This window comes from Falco naumanni, chromosome 6 (assembly GCF_017639655.2).
Source record: "Falco naumanni isolate bFalNau1 chromosome 6, bFalNau1.pat, whole genome shotgun sequence".
Taxonomy (NCBI): domain Eukaryota; kingdom Metazoa; phylum Chordata; class Aves; order Falconiformes; family Falconidae; genus Falco; species Falco naumanni.
The window spans coordinates 55,814,332-55,830,453 of NC_054059.1; the positions used below are offsets into that span (position 1 = coordinate 55,814,332).

Genomic DNA, 16,122 nt, shown 5'->3' on the forward strand with positions numbered 1-16,122 from the left:
CTGGCTTGATCCTGACTGTGGGCTACTCACAAGAGAAGTAAGTCCCTTAAGTAACAGTCTGGCTAAGCATTTTTATGATTAAAATGTGAACTGCAAAAACAGCGATGCCAAACTCTCCTAAAGAAAGCTGATAATGTAACCAAAAGATAACAAATTTCAGAATGACAGCAACTGCTCAACACTATTAAAGCACATTAATTTTATTTGTGATTTCCCCAGGTTTTATCTATTCCATTTAATAGATGTGTTGCTCAGCACAATGATACACAGTTATGTGCTTGGTTCTGAATATAAACTGGTCTTTTATACTAAATCTTTTGTGCTCAACTGACATTTTCCCAAATAAAAACCCACAAGAAATCTGTATAGATCATTCTGTCAGTGGACAGCAGTGATTTCCATAGAGCATCAGCTTTGTGCTTGTATCTCACACACTTATCACCTCAGCTTTGGAAACAACTGTAGAAATATTTTTTTTCTTTCAGGAGTAATTTTATCTTGGGAGGGAGATCTTCCGTGACTTTTATTTGTGGCATCTCCAATCAGTATTTCACCTGCCTAGTGTGCAGCAGAGCTACTTGGAGCTCTGTGCTGATTAGTGGCTCAGCAACTTCTGGTAATGGCTCCTAGTCTACAACAACAAACTCTTTGGAGGGCAAGATGTAGGCTTGTGCTTGGTGTACCACTGAGGTATAATAGCTGCTGATTCTCCAATTCTTCCTGAAAGTATCTATCATAGAAACAGCTTGAAAAAACAGCACTCATTTAAAATATGTTTTATTATGCTGCTTGATGCAGTGTATGTCCCTTTGGACTGATTATAGGAATTATTCCTAAACAGTTCCATAAATATGTCTATTTCCAGCACATACAGTAGATACAAAATTGATCTCCAAGGAAACAAAAGCAAACTTTTACTTCTGCTTAATACATGCCTTTCAACATCTGGGAATGCAATGGGCCTGATTCCCTTTAATACCGGCACTCTTTAGAGGGATGAAAAAAACCCTTACAATTCACATCAGTTACATTTACACTCACTGTATCCTCCTCCATGCTGCCAGAGGTATAGAAACTGGCTCTCTGTAAAATGCACTCAATTTCCAAGTGATGGGTTTGTTTTTTTCCCCAGTTTTTACTTCGTTCTCTCAGTTCTTCAATCCTTAAAACTTAATTGCTATAAATAACACTGGCACTCTCTTTTTACAGAATTGAAAAAAAGTATTCAATAGGGAATACCAATGCAGTGCAACAATGCTAGCAATTCACAGTAAGAGATGTGTATTATCTAAAATATTGATAGCTGAGATTTTTTTTTCGTAATCTAACTTACTTTGTTTCAAAACTGTTATTTCCCCTTTCCTTTTTCTCCTGGCTCTCTGTGAGACTCTCAAGATCCTTCCTTCAGGTTTGTCCTCCTAAATTAAAAAAAAAAAAAAAAAAAGAGTACAGTAACCTCATTATTTCAGAAGTCTAGTACAGTACAAATGGAGACACTCAAGGTTTAACTGTGACTTCATTTAAATGGCGACATAGCTCTCCCCTATCTCAAACAAGCCTGCAGATATCTAATAAAAACAAAGCAAGCCATCAGTGACAAATCACAGCAAACATGGTGAAAATGACAGACAGAAGGACTCTTAACACCAGGCACCCAGCCAGCCAGCCTTGCCTAAGCCAGGGACAGATCACGGAGCCTTCGGCAGTCCCCACTGAGCTGGAGATAAATAGCACTATCCCTGATATGTTCATGCTTCCAAAATAATTTAAAGGAAAATCTCTCACAGCTTTAGTCTGCCTCTTTCAAATGTACAATTGCCTTACTAAATAGAAAATGGCACGGATCCTTTTTATTTATGCCACTGTTTGTGTATTATCAATTTTGTTAGCACCTGAATAGATAAACAAAACAACTACTCATTTGAGAGGGCAGATGCATGGAGGCAAAGAAGATATCCCCTGACTTCTGTCTAACATACAGCTATACAGATTGCTACGAAATCCCTTCTGACAAGTCTAGCATCTTCAGCATTTTGACAATTCTGTAGTTGCAGAGGTCTCCCCTTCTCCCTCACAACTGTGCTCCTCCCAGCAGTGTCACAGCAGGAAAACAAATATTATGGCAAGGTACTGTGTTAAGTTTATTCTAAAATGAAGAATAAATCCAAAAGGAGAAAAATAAAAGATGCCCCAAAGCACATTACACTGCAACACAAAACAAAACCTTTAGCTATGATTTTCTAAGACAAATTACACTAAGAAAATCAAAAGTATTCTCTTCTTAACTGTAACGTAACTTTCTTTGTAAATAAATCATTGGTCTACATCATTTATCCATGTGCAGAGTGACAAAGTAACAGGTGTTGGGAAATATGTACTCCTGCTTTTCTATGCTGAAGACGTAGCAAGCCTAGGTTAGTATCATTTAAATTCTTTTTTGTTCTGTTCTTAAAAAAAGGAGGAAAATGAGATAAAAAACAGCTCTTATCAGTTCATTGTCAATAATTACCATTTACTGATGAGGCATAATTGAATTGGTAAGTGAACCAACTATTACTGCAACTCTGACAGAGTGATGTCATTACTTCTCTTTGTAAACTAATGAAGTTACTGACATTGCAATGTAAGGCAAAACTCCCACCAAAATACTCGCAGGAATGGGTTTATGACGCATACTAACAATTTCATCGGGATTCTCTTTCTTCTCCCCATCATCCCTGGACTCTTCTTTGAGAGGTAACTTTGCTTTTCTTTTCCGAATGCCTTTGGAATCATCTTCCCCATTGCATTCCATGCTGGGCTTTTCCTCCTTTGGTTCTCTATTACAACAGTAACACAATGACACAAAGCCAGTATTACTTTTCTTCTCATATTCTTAAAACAAGTAAAAAGTGAGTAAATCTGAAGGTCAGGTGTTTGAAGGTCCCAAGGTATTATACCAAATAAATTCTTAGAAATTCTACTGAAAATTACAACTGTCAGAATTAATCTGGAAGACACGCAATAGCAACTGCAAAAGGAAAGCTGTCAGCTTAGCCTGAACAAGTTCTGTGTGTTTTAAACAGTGTGTCTTTTCCCATGTACCATCAAGTCTCACAGAGAAGCAAACTGTGAAATGTGCAGGACTGCAGGGCAGTTTACAGAAAGGAAAGCAAAGGTAATTGTTAAGACTGACAAATCCAATTGGAGAAAGCTGGTATGTGACTGTGCTAAACAAGCAATCAGAACAGAAAACTTTGAAGCAATTAGCTAAAATTGAAGGAAAGTGCACAAAATCATAGATGTTAAAAACTGCCATAATGCAGTAATATGCAATACAGAATGGACATACTAACACAATCCTTCCTATATGATGACATGAACTGCACTAGCTGAAAGAAAAGGAACTGAGATACTACAGTATGCTCATGTTTTCACTCACTGTCATCTATAACAGAGCTCTTGTGTTTAATTATAATTAACTTATCACAACAACCATCTCATTACTGATTATCTTAATTCCAATGATTATGGAACAGGGTGGGAGTCTGACACTGATGCATGCATTCCATAGACTGTTTTACTGCCTGCATCTGACAGCAGAACACAGCACACTGAGCAAAAAAAGTCTGCCTTCAACATCAGTGTTAGACAAAACCAAATGTTGTTAACACATTTACTGGAAAAACAGTGAAAGAACATTATAAACCAATGAAGACTGACCAAAACATGGCTGCTTAACATCTCCCTTTGCCCCACCGTTCATGTTTTATCCCACCACTTTTATCTCATGCTGCATTTATGCCAAATTCTTTGTTTCTATGCTTTATAATAGCACCTACTTGTTTTTTACTTGCTGGGCACATTTCTGGCTGCAAAATTTCCCTTCAGGAACAAATTCTTCTATGGTACCATAGCGGTAACAGTTTTCACAGAAAACAAGTCCATCCATTTTTGCAGTTTCCTTCAACTTTGTGGGGATCCCTGTCTTTTCTGAAAAGGCTGCACAATGAAAAAAGTAATTTCACTTAGGTAGAGCTGATACATTTCCAACCATCCTCAGCAGGCCTCGCCAAGCAAACAGAAAAATGGAAGTCACATCACTCTTGTTAGGATGAAGGACTGGGAGTTAGTGTCTCTATGGAGTCCTTATTCCTGACAAGCAAGCTGGGTTTTCATATTGCAGTACAAGAGAGAGGAATCCACTGATTTCATGCTTCTGTCATCAGTGGCACATTGACACTGCTTGATATGGCTGCTCGTGGAAGGAGTGAATTTTGTGACAGGCAGGCACCGTGCTGACTGCCCACACTGCATGGCATCCACCTCATCTCCTGCTGACATGCCTCATTTTTGACCTATGTATAAGGTCATTTGGGAAAAAGGTTTGGGGGGAGTTATCTTTCAATAGGTGAACTTATTTCTGGAAGTAAATCACTGAGTATATTGCACAGTCTCTCACAGCAGTAGCTATTGCTCAGCCTGCCTGAGGTCTACCAGAAGTAAGAAAATCACTAATATGTAACAAAGAAATTTTCAAATACTAAGTTAGTCACTCATCCTAAGCTACAATTTCCCCAGAGTAGGCATGTAGCCTATGAGAGGATGCCATTTCTTTCACTCACAGGCAAGTATGAAGCACTGTCAAGTTCTCCAACTTCTAGACCAGTTTGCTGACTTTGCACCCCCCGAAAAGGCAAATTTCGAGTCACAAATTATTCCTCTTCCTTGAGCACTGTGCTGTCTTCGAAAGCTGAGGCTAATGAACTCGTGTGCAGACTATCTCCACTAGAGAAATATACAATTTATGTGCTCTATTTACACTCCAGCAACATTAGTGATTCAAAGCAACAATGGAAAATTTTAGCAGTATTTTTATTTTTATTAAATTAATCAAGGACGGTGTAAGGTAGTAGTAGGACGCTTACTTGGTATTTTTATGTGTCCACAAACACACATTAATACAGTAGCAACACTATATTTTTGTTAAGGTTTACCAGACCATAGGGGATGAAGTTGTACGCTTTACTGTAGATAACCGATCTCTCAGTCTGAGGAGAGAGCCTGTTGTGCTACTATGCTCTCACACTGTTGCTTGCCACTATCATCACAGATTTGAATCTTGAATAACTACCACTGCCTTGGAGACAGACCTACAGAACAGAGTAGCTGTGGTCTGAAGCTTCGGACTTCACATCTGAGGCATTACTTTCTCACTGGTGTAAATGTTTCATCTATTCACAAAAGTCACATGACAATTAAGGCTTAGTGGTGGGGGAGTAGCAAAAGAAAACCTTCACTGACTTTGTTTATCATGCTGATCCTAGTGATTATTAAACCATAATTCTGAAGTCTGCTTTGCAAAGGACTTATAGAATGCAGATTTTAAAAGAAAATTGGTAAAATATAGTATCAACAATGAAAAAACCTAAGCAGTTGTAAGAAATCGCAAAACCAGTTGTATTCTCTGTCACACTACTCCATCATTGCTGGAGTCAGTGTATCAAGATTTTTCAGAATTTATGACAATATAAACCAACTTCCCTTGAACAAAAAAGGTGCTTTCTTGTATCTGTATTTTAAATCCAGGAACCACCTTATCTGGTAGACTGATACTAAAACTATTAGAACTTTATCATTCAAGAAAAATATAAATGGTTAATACACACTAATTTTAATACTGTAAAAAAGCATAGTCAGCAGGAGCAAGGCAACAGTGCAGACATATATTGACATCAGTGGCAGCAGCTGAGCAGCAGCCAGTATCATGTGAAGCCAGTTTACAGCGTGTGGTACTTCAGTCACAAATGATCTGCAGGCACTTAGTAAAGTCTGCGGGCAGATGAATAACATCTAAAAAATTCTCAATATTTTCCAGTAAGAAATTTTGCAAATTAAATAGAGCGAAAATACAGATTCTAAACTTAGAAAAAATTACTGTTAGAAAAAACTGTGGCTGTAACTGAGCTTCAGATGTTTAACAGTGGAATTGTTTCCTTTTACCTTAAAATGCATTTATTTTTATACTTATCACACCACAAGAAACAGGTTAACACCGTAAGTGATACTCTGTGTATTAAAGCAAGTAAGATTTTTCTGTTTTGTTTTGGGGGGCAATCTTTAAAGAAAAGTGATATATTAAACAAAATACAATCTACCACAGAAAATGTTTACTGCCTTTGAACTGACCTTCTTGAGCAGTTGGAACCATCCAGGTTGTGGTAGCAGTTGCTTTTTTAACACTTTCCATCTCAGTTTCATCTGTAATCACTTCCAGGGCCCCAAATTCATTCACTCTAAACTGTAAGACAAAACAAATAGCAAAAATTAGTAAAAATGTACTAAAAAAATTAGTAAAAATTTACTAATACTCTCTTACGGCACCTTCTTCCATTCACTAAGATAGTTTTTACAGTGTCCTCACCATATTACCCAATTTCTATGTGTTTCTGCTTATCCCCAAGGAATTGGAAACAAGCCTTTCTTGCTTCTATCAAGCAAAATGCAAACTCATTTTGTTATGTAAAAATACTAATTTGCAATAGATATTGATATAGATGCCTCCACACGCAGATTGATATCTAACTTACATGTAAGAATCAAAAAATCGATAAAAGAAATGAACAGGAAAATCTCCTAACCATATGCTTTTTATTGCATAAAAGGAAAAAGGAACCAAATATCAAATACAAATGCTTCACAGAGTACAGAAATTACAGCACCCTCCACAAACACAGTACTTCTCCGCTGTAAAGTGCATATAAACAAACATCTCAAGGCAGTTTACGAGCTGGTTAATTACACGCTGAACGTGATATTACTGTCAGCCAGAAGCAAGGCTCAACAATACCCCACACGCTGTGCTTCCACAGGAGCACCAGCAGTTATATCCATCCCGCTGCCAGCAGAGAAGCATCTTCCAAATGCCATAATGATTACAGCGCTACCAGAGAAAAACAGACTTCAGCTTCCCAGTCACTACGTGGTCTGCAGGCCCAGCTGGTTACAGGGGTTGAACTCAAGGCAGTGTTTTGTCCCCAGTCACCTGCTCTGAGCAGCGAAGGGGTGTAACTCTCTGCGCTCTGCCACAGAGGACAGGTCTCTAGCAGTGAGGTACTCTCACCAACAAAGATCAACAGGAAAAATCAGGCCTGAGACAGCCTCTGAAAGCTCCGCTGCACCCACCTGCAAGTATATTCCTTCAGGGCAGTAGCATGAAGCCTAATTCTGTTTCTCTGGTCAGGCAACCCTATCTTGGGAAAATGAGAAGGGGAACAATTGCCTGGCATGACATGGATCTTCGCTGTGCCTCTGGAGGCTGCAGCATGGGTCGCTCCTGCTCACTTTGGAGCCTGCTATGGTACAGGACCGAAAGCAAGCCATTCCGACTGAAAGCAAAGGTGAGCCCCATGGTGTACATACCCCAACAGTGTGCTTTCACTAACACAGTCCTTCCAGCTTTAGCATCTGCAAAGAGCCACCGGTTCCTAAGGAATGCAAGCAGCTCAGAAATAATAAGCTAAGGGGAGGGAGAAGAAGAAGAGGAGGACCTCACACAGCCATACAATTTCTGGAGCCAAGATTTTTACTTGCACTCAGCTACACGCACAACAGATACACAAGTGGAGACAAACTGTCGATAAATCCATCTGGACTGAAAGACCAGGAGTTCAGCTTTGAAAGGCAACCAAATGCAGTTAACACCATGTGCTCATACTCCAGTTTGTGGACAGACATCCACGCTGTTCCACCCAAAGAAAAGCAGTGGAGTTACCATTCAGAAGAGGATCCTCAACTCTTACTGCTGACTTACGCACCCAGCCTGGATCCTATTTTGGTTAATTTCGTTTCTGCTATTGGTGCTTTGCTGCTTCTGCAACAGGTGGATGCCGGAGGGAAAACCTTCCTTGCTCCCAAGAGCTCTAACTCTGCAAGAGCTGGCTTAGCAAGCAGGCTGCGAGCACAGACTAAAACACAGTGCTGCAGCCCACTGACCGACAGGTCGCAGAGAGGTTACTAACCAACTTCTGGAAACATTCTCCTGCACCTTCACACAGTTATCAGCCAGAACATACATACACCAAAGGTACTTCTGAACACTCAATTATACCTGGGATATTTCTGCATGATCCAAATGATGTTCAGCCTTGACACTATACATGCTTTCCTCCTCCACTAGGTCCTCCTGGGGTATACAAGTATGTCACCCTAGCTAGTGCAGCAAGCCCTCAGCCCTTCTGGATTCAGAGGGCTGACTCATGGCAGCAAGAGCTGAACTGGATGTGAGAGCATTAAGGAAGCAGCTCTGAAGCAGTTGGGCCACCACGCTATGATGGACTCAGTGATGGAGAGTAACCACGTGCTACTGCCTTAGCAGGCGGGAGGGTGTGACAATGCTACCGGGCCGCTGCCTCGTCTGACCTCTGTATCTCCCATTTTTGCCCGCAGCCTCCCCTTTATCAGTGCCAGAGGCCTCCAGCTCCTGTTCAGACAGACCTGAAGCAGGTATGTCTGCTTTTGCCCACTGCTTCCCCAGCTACAGCTTCAGCACAATTGCGCATGCTGAGCTCTCCATAGCTGACTGGAAAAATGCCTCAGACCCGGGGAGTTGTACTCTGGTTTTAGCTGTGGAGGAAAAGCAACGAAAAACTTGTGACAGAGGTTAATTGCTTAAAAACAGGATAAATAGATGTACAGAGCAGCATGCTGCACAAAGCCATCACAGGATGAGAGCTGCCACAGCAATGTGCCAACTAGTGTCTACTGTTGGAAGCATGACAAAAAAGAATCTAGATTAATGGTGGTTTATGTGTCTATGGAAAAATTTAACACTTTCCTAAGTCTCTTCTACTAAGAAAGCACATGACAAAAAACCTAAAGGTAAAGGTTCTGTCATAATTTCCTCTATTTTTGGTGATCCAAAACAAAATATAGTAAGAGGAGTCATGCCTTAGACTTCCCTAGGTGTCCTGACAGTCTGAAATTTCACAGCAGTTGATAGAGGGGGAAGGAAACAGTGCCATTGAGCTAACTTCTGAGGATGGATCCATAGCTTTCTGAGAAGTAAAAACTTGTTTTCGAGTTACAAAAGTCTTTAAATAAATATACAAATTTGCACTGGATGGAAGGACTTTCCTTAAACCTGTCCTCGTTAAAGCAAACGAAGTCAGGCCATTAACAAGTACTTTTTAAGTAATCTCACAGAGAAGCCTGATTTTTGCCCCTTCAGTGTTTAAAAGAGAATAAATTATAAAGCTTGTTGGGTATGAATTTAATCCACTTGACTTCTGTCAAACACCTGTTTGCAAATTTTAAGTAACCTCTTCAGAAGATCATTCTCTATCCCACCCGATGGAACCAATGGTCTTAAAAGGTCAAAAGGCAGCAAAGAAGAAAATGAGACCTCAACAGCTTTCATGAGCAAATCCACAGTAAGATAAACAGGAATAAATATAAATAAATAAATTTGGATAGAAAATCTAACTTTCAAAGTTTCATGTACAGGTGAGCAACACAGGCAAAAAATACACATTTTCAAGTTACTGCAGTTCTTTTCACACAAAGATGTCATAAACTGAGTTAGTTGGCAGGATGAGTCCAACTATTAATGGGCAATCAGAATGGGCAATCAGAAGGATCAAAAGGAAATTAAACAGTAGCTTCCACCTAAACATCAATAAGAGATTCCTTCTACTCAGAGCTGAGATACATTTTCACATTCTTTGGAAACGATGCCCTGATATACCAGGACTTCAGTTTATATGACTGTTAATTTAATCCCCAGGAACACTTCAATATTCATTCAACCAATAAAGAACACACTGAGGGAAACCAACGCTTAAATAAATAATAATCGAGTATTATACTTTCTGAACCATTTTTGTCTGTCCACATGCAAAGTTCTTCTACAGGAATCAAAACTACTATGAATAAACACATTTTTTTTAAATTAAAATTGCACTAAAATTTATACAGGACTGGAATAAGTATCATAAGTCACTCAGAAGAAGCCTTTGATTATTGCAGGCGATAGTATAATACAAAGTATTTCATAAATGTTTCAGATGCAATGGAGAAGCAGCCAGATTTTCTGTTACAAGTGCCTCCACTCAAAGTCCATTCCTAAATGTTTTTCTCAAAAAACCTTCTTGTAACTTTTCATTTACATCTATTCATAGTCAGTTTATACCCATTTGTTCCTAGCCCAACATTACCCTATGGATTACACAGCTCTAGTACCCTAGCACTTACTCTCCAGGTATACATTTGAAGCAAGGAATGACGTATCCCCAAACCTGACTTTATTAGGCTAAGCACAAGCGCCTTCTGTTCTTCTTATGAAAATGGTGCTCCATCTTCTTCATCAGCCCATCATTCTTTACCCACCATGTACTGGGCTCAACCATGCAAATTCACTTTTTCTCAGTGAACGTAACTAATCATAACACCACAGGTGGGCTTCTGCTGTCTCTCCTCCAGTGGCTTTAGGACCTTTCCATTTCTAACGAAAGATCTTTGCTTTATCATGCAGGCTGGAAGGCACTCTGTAGTTTTATGTAGGGGAAATTATATGCTAAAAGAGCTTTCAGTTCTCTTTCTCTACATTTTATTAAAATACTCTTTGTATTTGTCACTATGTGGGATAAAAATAAACTTGCACACAATGTGAAATGTCTACTATATTGCAGATTAACTCTTAGAAACTCCAACCTATTGGGAAGTAATACATACATCTAGTTTAAAATCAAGTCCCCACTGTTGGATGTGTCTAATTCAGAGCATCACAGATCAGACTACCTTCATTTGCTGTTACTTGCGCTCTTTTAAGGGTATACAAGATCTCTTTAGTACCCACAGAGATCAAATCAGAATAAAGGCCGCTATTGTTTTATACAAGGTAAAAATATTACTTGGGAGAACAGGTAGAAATAAAAAGGAAGAAAAAGCAAGAACAAATGAAGTGCAAAGGTGGAAAAAGAAGAAAAAAATCCCACACATCTTAATGCAGCTTTAAAATAAATTAGAAAAAACAGCCAACACTACCATCTACTGGGCAACATAAGGACAAAGAGTTCATTGCAATAAGGACAATTGCATTCTGAAAGTAACTTCAGGAACAAAATTTATCCTGACCCCACAACAATGTGATTGTGGACTAGCCCAGATGAAACCTGCAAAATTTCTATCATTAGTTACTTTATGCCTATGAAGTAACTAAACTTAAAGTAGCAGAGTTATACAGCAGTCTGTCAAGAGGACCAACACCTGGGAGTCCAGTGATACAAGCCAAAGGACTACACTCCGATCTCTGGTTAGCAAACAGTTATTCTCATTCTTGATTTTAATCACCGTTTAATCACAATGATTTCAACGGGATTGCTCAGATAAATCAGAGCCTTTCTGGTATCTTACAGCTCTTCCTCTCTTTAAAGCAAAGGAATTGCCTAAAGACACTCTATTGTCCAGCTGCATCTTGCTACCTGCCAAACTATTTTTTACATATTACTTGACTAAGTTAGTAAATGCCAGAACTTGTCCACTGAACCATTCTCCTCTTCTCTCTGTGTGTGACACAGTCTTTACATGCACAATCCACAGAACTCCTGCCCTAGGCAGGGGCTGGACAGCATTCAGAAAATGAGGCAGCTCTTGGGTATTTTTATATTCTTTCTTCAAGCAATAAAGCCAGTCTTATTTACTCTACACGGTTGGAAAGTAGAATGACTGTTTATTCTCTTTTTAAAAATCCCACTGAAATAACAAAGAGCATGTATCTAAAAAAGCTTTAGGCACTCTAGCAATTACTATTACAAAGCAGTGCAAACTAATTCCTGAAACAAAACGTCTGTTCTCAGCCACTTACAATAGAGCATAAAAATATCTCTTCCCAGCTCTTCATCCTTCTGAGTACTCTGCTCCCAGCATATTTCAAAGCACTCAGTAACCATGTGATCCATGATGCTTGCCTGGTCACAAAATTTTGACTCTTTCAGCGACAGAGAAGGTTATGGGAACGTGTCTCTGCTCCAAACGATTCACTTTCTTTAGTGATGACAGGGGATCCAGCCTGCACACTCCTGCTCTGTAAGTACGGCCAAAGACAAAAAACTGAAGTAGGACCCCAGGCTACTTAGGGCTCCCTAAATCATAATCAGCAGAGATTAAATTTCACACCATGACCAAGGGACAGGGACAGGCACCACCACCACACCACCAACAGTGGAATGATGCTGTCAGCAAGAAAGTCAAGCACTTCAAACAATCTTCGATTGATTTTAAGATGCTTCAGCAACACTGCATTAGCCCAATTCTGAAGTAACAAAGACGACAGAAAATTTGCATCCAAAAGGAACAGGCTTTTTCCTATCTGGGCAGGAACAAGCAGGAAAGGATTACTATCAAATTACAACCTTCCCCCCTCCCCTACCTCGCAAAAAAACCCAACCAGGAACATTCTCTCATCACTTCTGGACTGAAAGCTTGGGTACCATCAGAAAACATATTCCTTTAGCAAGACAGACTGACATTTCCCCAGCAAACTGCTGATACCTCAGTCTTGTCTGCAGCAACGTTTATCTACTTTATTCTTAGACAGTCCTCAGGCTCTTCCAAACTCCCTCCCTTGCCTTGAGTGCTCAAGAATTATCTTACTACCAGAGGGCTTCTCAATGACTTCTCTCCAGTCTCAGTCTGCCTTATTATCTCCACCTCAGTAGGAAACTGCAGCTAAACACACTTTCTTAAGGTGACAAATAAATCAGCGACAGAGCCAGAAGCCAATATGACACTTATTGATCCAGAAGTTGGACCTACAAAGCAATTCTGGCTCCCAATTATTTTGGCCAGAATATTTCTAAGTACCAAACACTAATATCTCAAGGGGAACCCAAGCAAGTGACGAACAAAAAATGAATGGCCATCTGCCAAAGTTTTGGTTCCAGTGAGTTGTTCAGCACCGCACAGGAAGGCTGTGGTAGAAGCAAGTGCAGCACTAAGCTTTCCTGTGTGGGATTTACCTGCATTAATCGCAAAACTATTCCTTTTCCTTCCTGAAATCCTCTGGCCAGTTATTTATAAATCTAACAGCATCTACAGCAAATGACAAAGTAGATTTTGTGGCAAAATAGCATGTGAACACTTAAGTGAAGACTCTACCATAACTACACATGAGGAAGCCCAATTAAAAATCCAAAGGCAAACCTAATTCTGGCATTTCTTGAATTTGGAGTTTTAGCAATTTTAATAGTGAAATTTCCTTTTTGGTCTTTCTTTTTCTAAACAAGCTAAAATCATTTTATGACAACGCAAACTTTTAACCAGAAATCTATGGCGATGAAGCACAGCATGAGCTAATGAACTTCATTAGACTGCAACAGAAGTTACTTCCATGTGGAAAAGACCAGGCCACTAGGTACACCTGCTGAGGCTCACATAGGGTCAGAGAACATCTATTCTGCCTTGCTTTCCCCTCCCTGTGCTACCTCTTACCAGCTTCCTTGAAGGGAATCTTAGCTTCTCTCTGGAATAATGCCTTCCCGGTGAAGGCAGTGATTTGACCAGTTCCCGGTTGCTGATGTTTCCCATGGACACTCTCAGGGACTCTCCCAAGAGAGAAATGCCTCTCCAGATACAAAGTGCAGCACATGCCACTGCGTGAGGACAGAAATAGCTCTGCACTAAAAAAGCACTGTACCTAGTTATTGCCTGAGACACTACTGGTATTTCTGACATATAATCAGGTGAGAAAAAAAGTTGTTTTCAAAATGTTAACTTATCTCAAGCAAGCTTGAACACAATTTCAAAAGGGGCAGGTGGACAGATGTACTTTATTGCTTGGAGTTGCTACACCTATGCATCCAGCAACACTGTTACCTTCTGCACAACACAGCTGGAAATACAAAGCAACAGTGGCCATTATTCCACCATTCATATTCCACTGTTATAGCTGGTTTCCTATGATATTAGCTGCCCCACTTTATTTAAAGGTTAATTCCATCATCTTTTGTTTTGCTTTGTTGTTTTTTTCCATTCAAGCACAATTTGCAAGCTGGAAATAATGACCAAAATTCTGTCCATGCAGTATGTAACAGCTCACTTTCCAAACACAAGCACCAGAAAACTCATTACAGAGTACTTCTTAAACTTCTGTCACTGCATTAGGAAGTGACTGTAAATTATTACAGCTTTTCCAATTTAATGAGTACATTTAAATCGTGAAGTGATGGTGTTACTGTGTGCACTCAGCACAGATTAAAAAAAAAAAAAAAGAAAAGTATTTCACATTTACATTCACACCATGCAGAGTAACTGGTAAGCACTGATGTTTTTCAGATGAGCATACATTACTCAGCCTGACACATGAAGGCATTCTGTAATTTGTAAACTATTTTAAACTCTACTGGAATTCAAGTTTTCTGTTTTATTTAAACATCTTGAAAGAACTAATATACAATGCTAAAATTTTTGTTCTCATTCTTTGGTGCATCATACTGTACAATTTTTAATTCTCCCTATTCCCTGTATAATTTGAAATCCTCGCATTTTCCAGAACCACTCACTATGTAGCTGTCACACAGCATGCTCAAAGCGGCTTTCAAGGAGTATTGACTATTTTCTGACTATTGTTGCTGAAGAGTTTCAATAAAATCTGTATGAGAATGTATTTCCACAGCCTTCTCCAACTACAGGTGACAAAAATCTAACAATTACACTGCCCAAAATCACAGGGAAAGAACACTTTCAGCTTTTTACCAATGTGGGAACAGATGCAGACGTAAGAGACCATGGCACGGCTGAGCAGAGAGGCTTGGTATCTGACCCGGCTCCCTTGCTTTGATTGGACTGGGAAGTCAGTGCCCTCTGGCGCAGCCCATCTCGGTAAAGTCTGGCAGGCATGAAACTGCCCATAGGACTTTGTAACAAAAAGAAATTACACAATTTCCTAATTCTGATTTAGTTGTTCTTCTATATCATAAAGAAAGTTAAATCTAAGCAATAGTAAGAAAATACTGAGAAAATTCTACACTACTTAGAATAGTTTTCTTACCAGCTTTTATTCATAGAGGAACTTATATTCAGAAAAATGAACTGGTTCTTGAAAAGAATGGTTGCTCAGATATACTTGCCTGATAATCTGAGGAGGCTGGATATTAATATAGCACACAAGAAAAGAGATTTCTTAAGCATGTCTGTGTGTGTGTGTGTATATATATATATATATATATATAAATAAGTATGAAACTTCACCATGCAAGCAGTAAGGAGAAGCAAATGCCATCTGACTTACATGACTAAAAATAAGGACTTCAAGTAGGTAACTCCCAAAAAGTCTATATTAAAAAGCAGCATTTCAACGTTTTGGTATATGCTTAACTCAAAGAATGCTCACACAATACAGTTTAACAAATCTGAGTGTTCAAAGAAAATCTTCCCCAATATTTTATTAAGAGAAATGACTAAATGTGAGAATGTAAGCTATACATTGTCTGCAATGAATAGTTCAGCTATTGCTTATTATTTATTATAAAAAAAACAGGAACTCCAATCTATTACCAAGCTGTAAAAACAGAATCTTTGGATTTGTGCAGCTTGCTGCTAGAGGGTTTTCAGTGGATTTTTCAATTGCATTTCAATGCATATACACGGCAATGGTTTGGTATCTTTAGTGGAACAAGTCTATTATAATTTTTGAAAGATACATGCAAGCTTACAAGACGTAACTGCTATGGTAATGCCATTTTCATTTTCTTCTTCTTTCAGGAGAGAGTATCAAAACAGTTCAGGTAAACCATCCACATTAACCCTATTCTGAGAATTTGACAAAAAGTGTAACATATCATGATCACATTTACAGTTTCAAGGGATTAGTCACCCTTTTGACCATTTAGAAGCAGCCCTGAAAAATGAATTGTTACAATTACCTTGAAAGCTTAAAAATCCTTACTATTCTAATAGGTCAAATTGTTTTGGTATCGATACAAGCACCTAGACTTTCACTGAGTCTTGATGCTCCCTGGTTCAGTGATCTCCTCAGGCTAATTCTGCCTTGTTAGATAATATTCTTCCTTCAGTCAGTGTTAGAATGGCTCCATTCAATTTCATCCAGTAACACCTTGCTTTTGCATTTAAAAAAACCCAAAAAAC

At 39.1% G+C, this 16,122-nt stretch overlaps 1 protein-coding gene across 5 annotated transcripts in view; it reads right to left on the reverse strand.

Moving 5' to 3' along the window:
- Nucleotides 1-16,122, reverse strand: part of L3MBTL3 (L3MBTL histone methyl-lysine binding protein 3) — an 84,161-nt gene that overhangs the window by 55,099 nt on the left and 12,940 nt on the right. For 4 of the 5 annotated variants that reach the window (XM_040598727.1, XM_040598729.1, XM_040598726.1 and 1 more), the window contains exons 3-6: nucleotides 6,169-6,280; nucleotides 3,822-3,981; nucleotides 2,681-2,819; nucleotides 1,334-1,418 (exon numbers count right to left, since the gene is read on the reverse strand). In XM_040598727.1, coding sequence (XP_040454661.1) covers nucleotides 1,334-1,418; nucleotides 2,681-2,819; nucleotides 3,822-3,981; nucleotides 6,169-6,280 — 496 coding nt within the window. Of the gene's footprint in view, nucleotides 1-1,333; nucleotides 1,419-2,680; nucleotides 2,820-3,821; nucleotides 3,982-6,168; nucleotides 6,281-16,122 lie in introns of those variants that run through there. The other variant, XM_040598730.1, reaches the window with a different exon arrangement.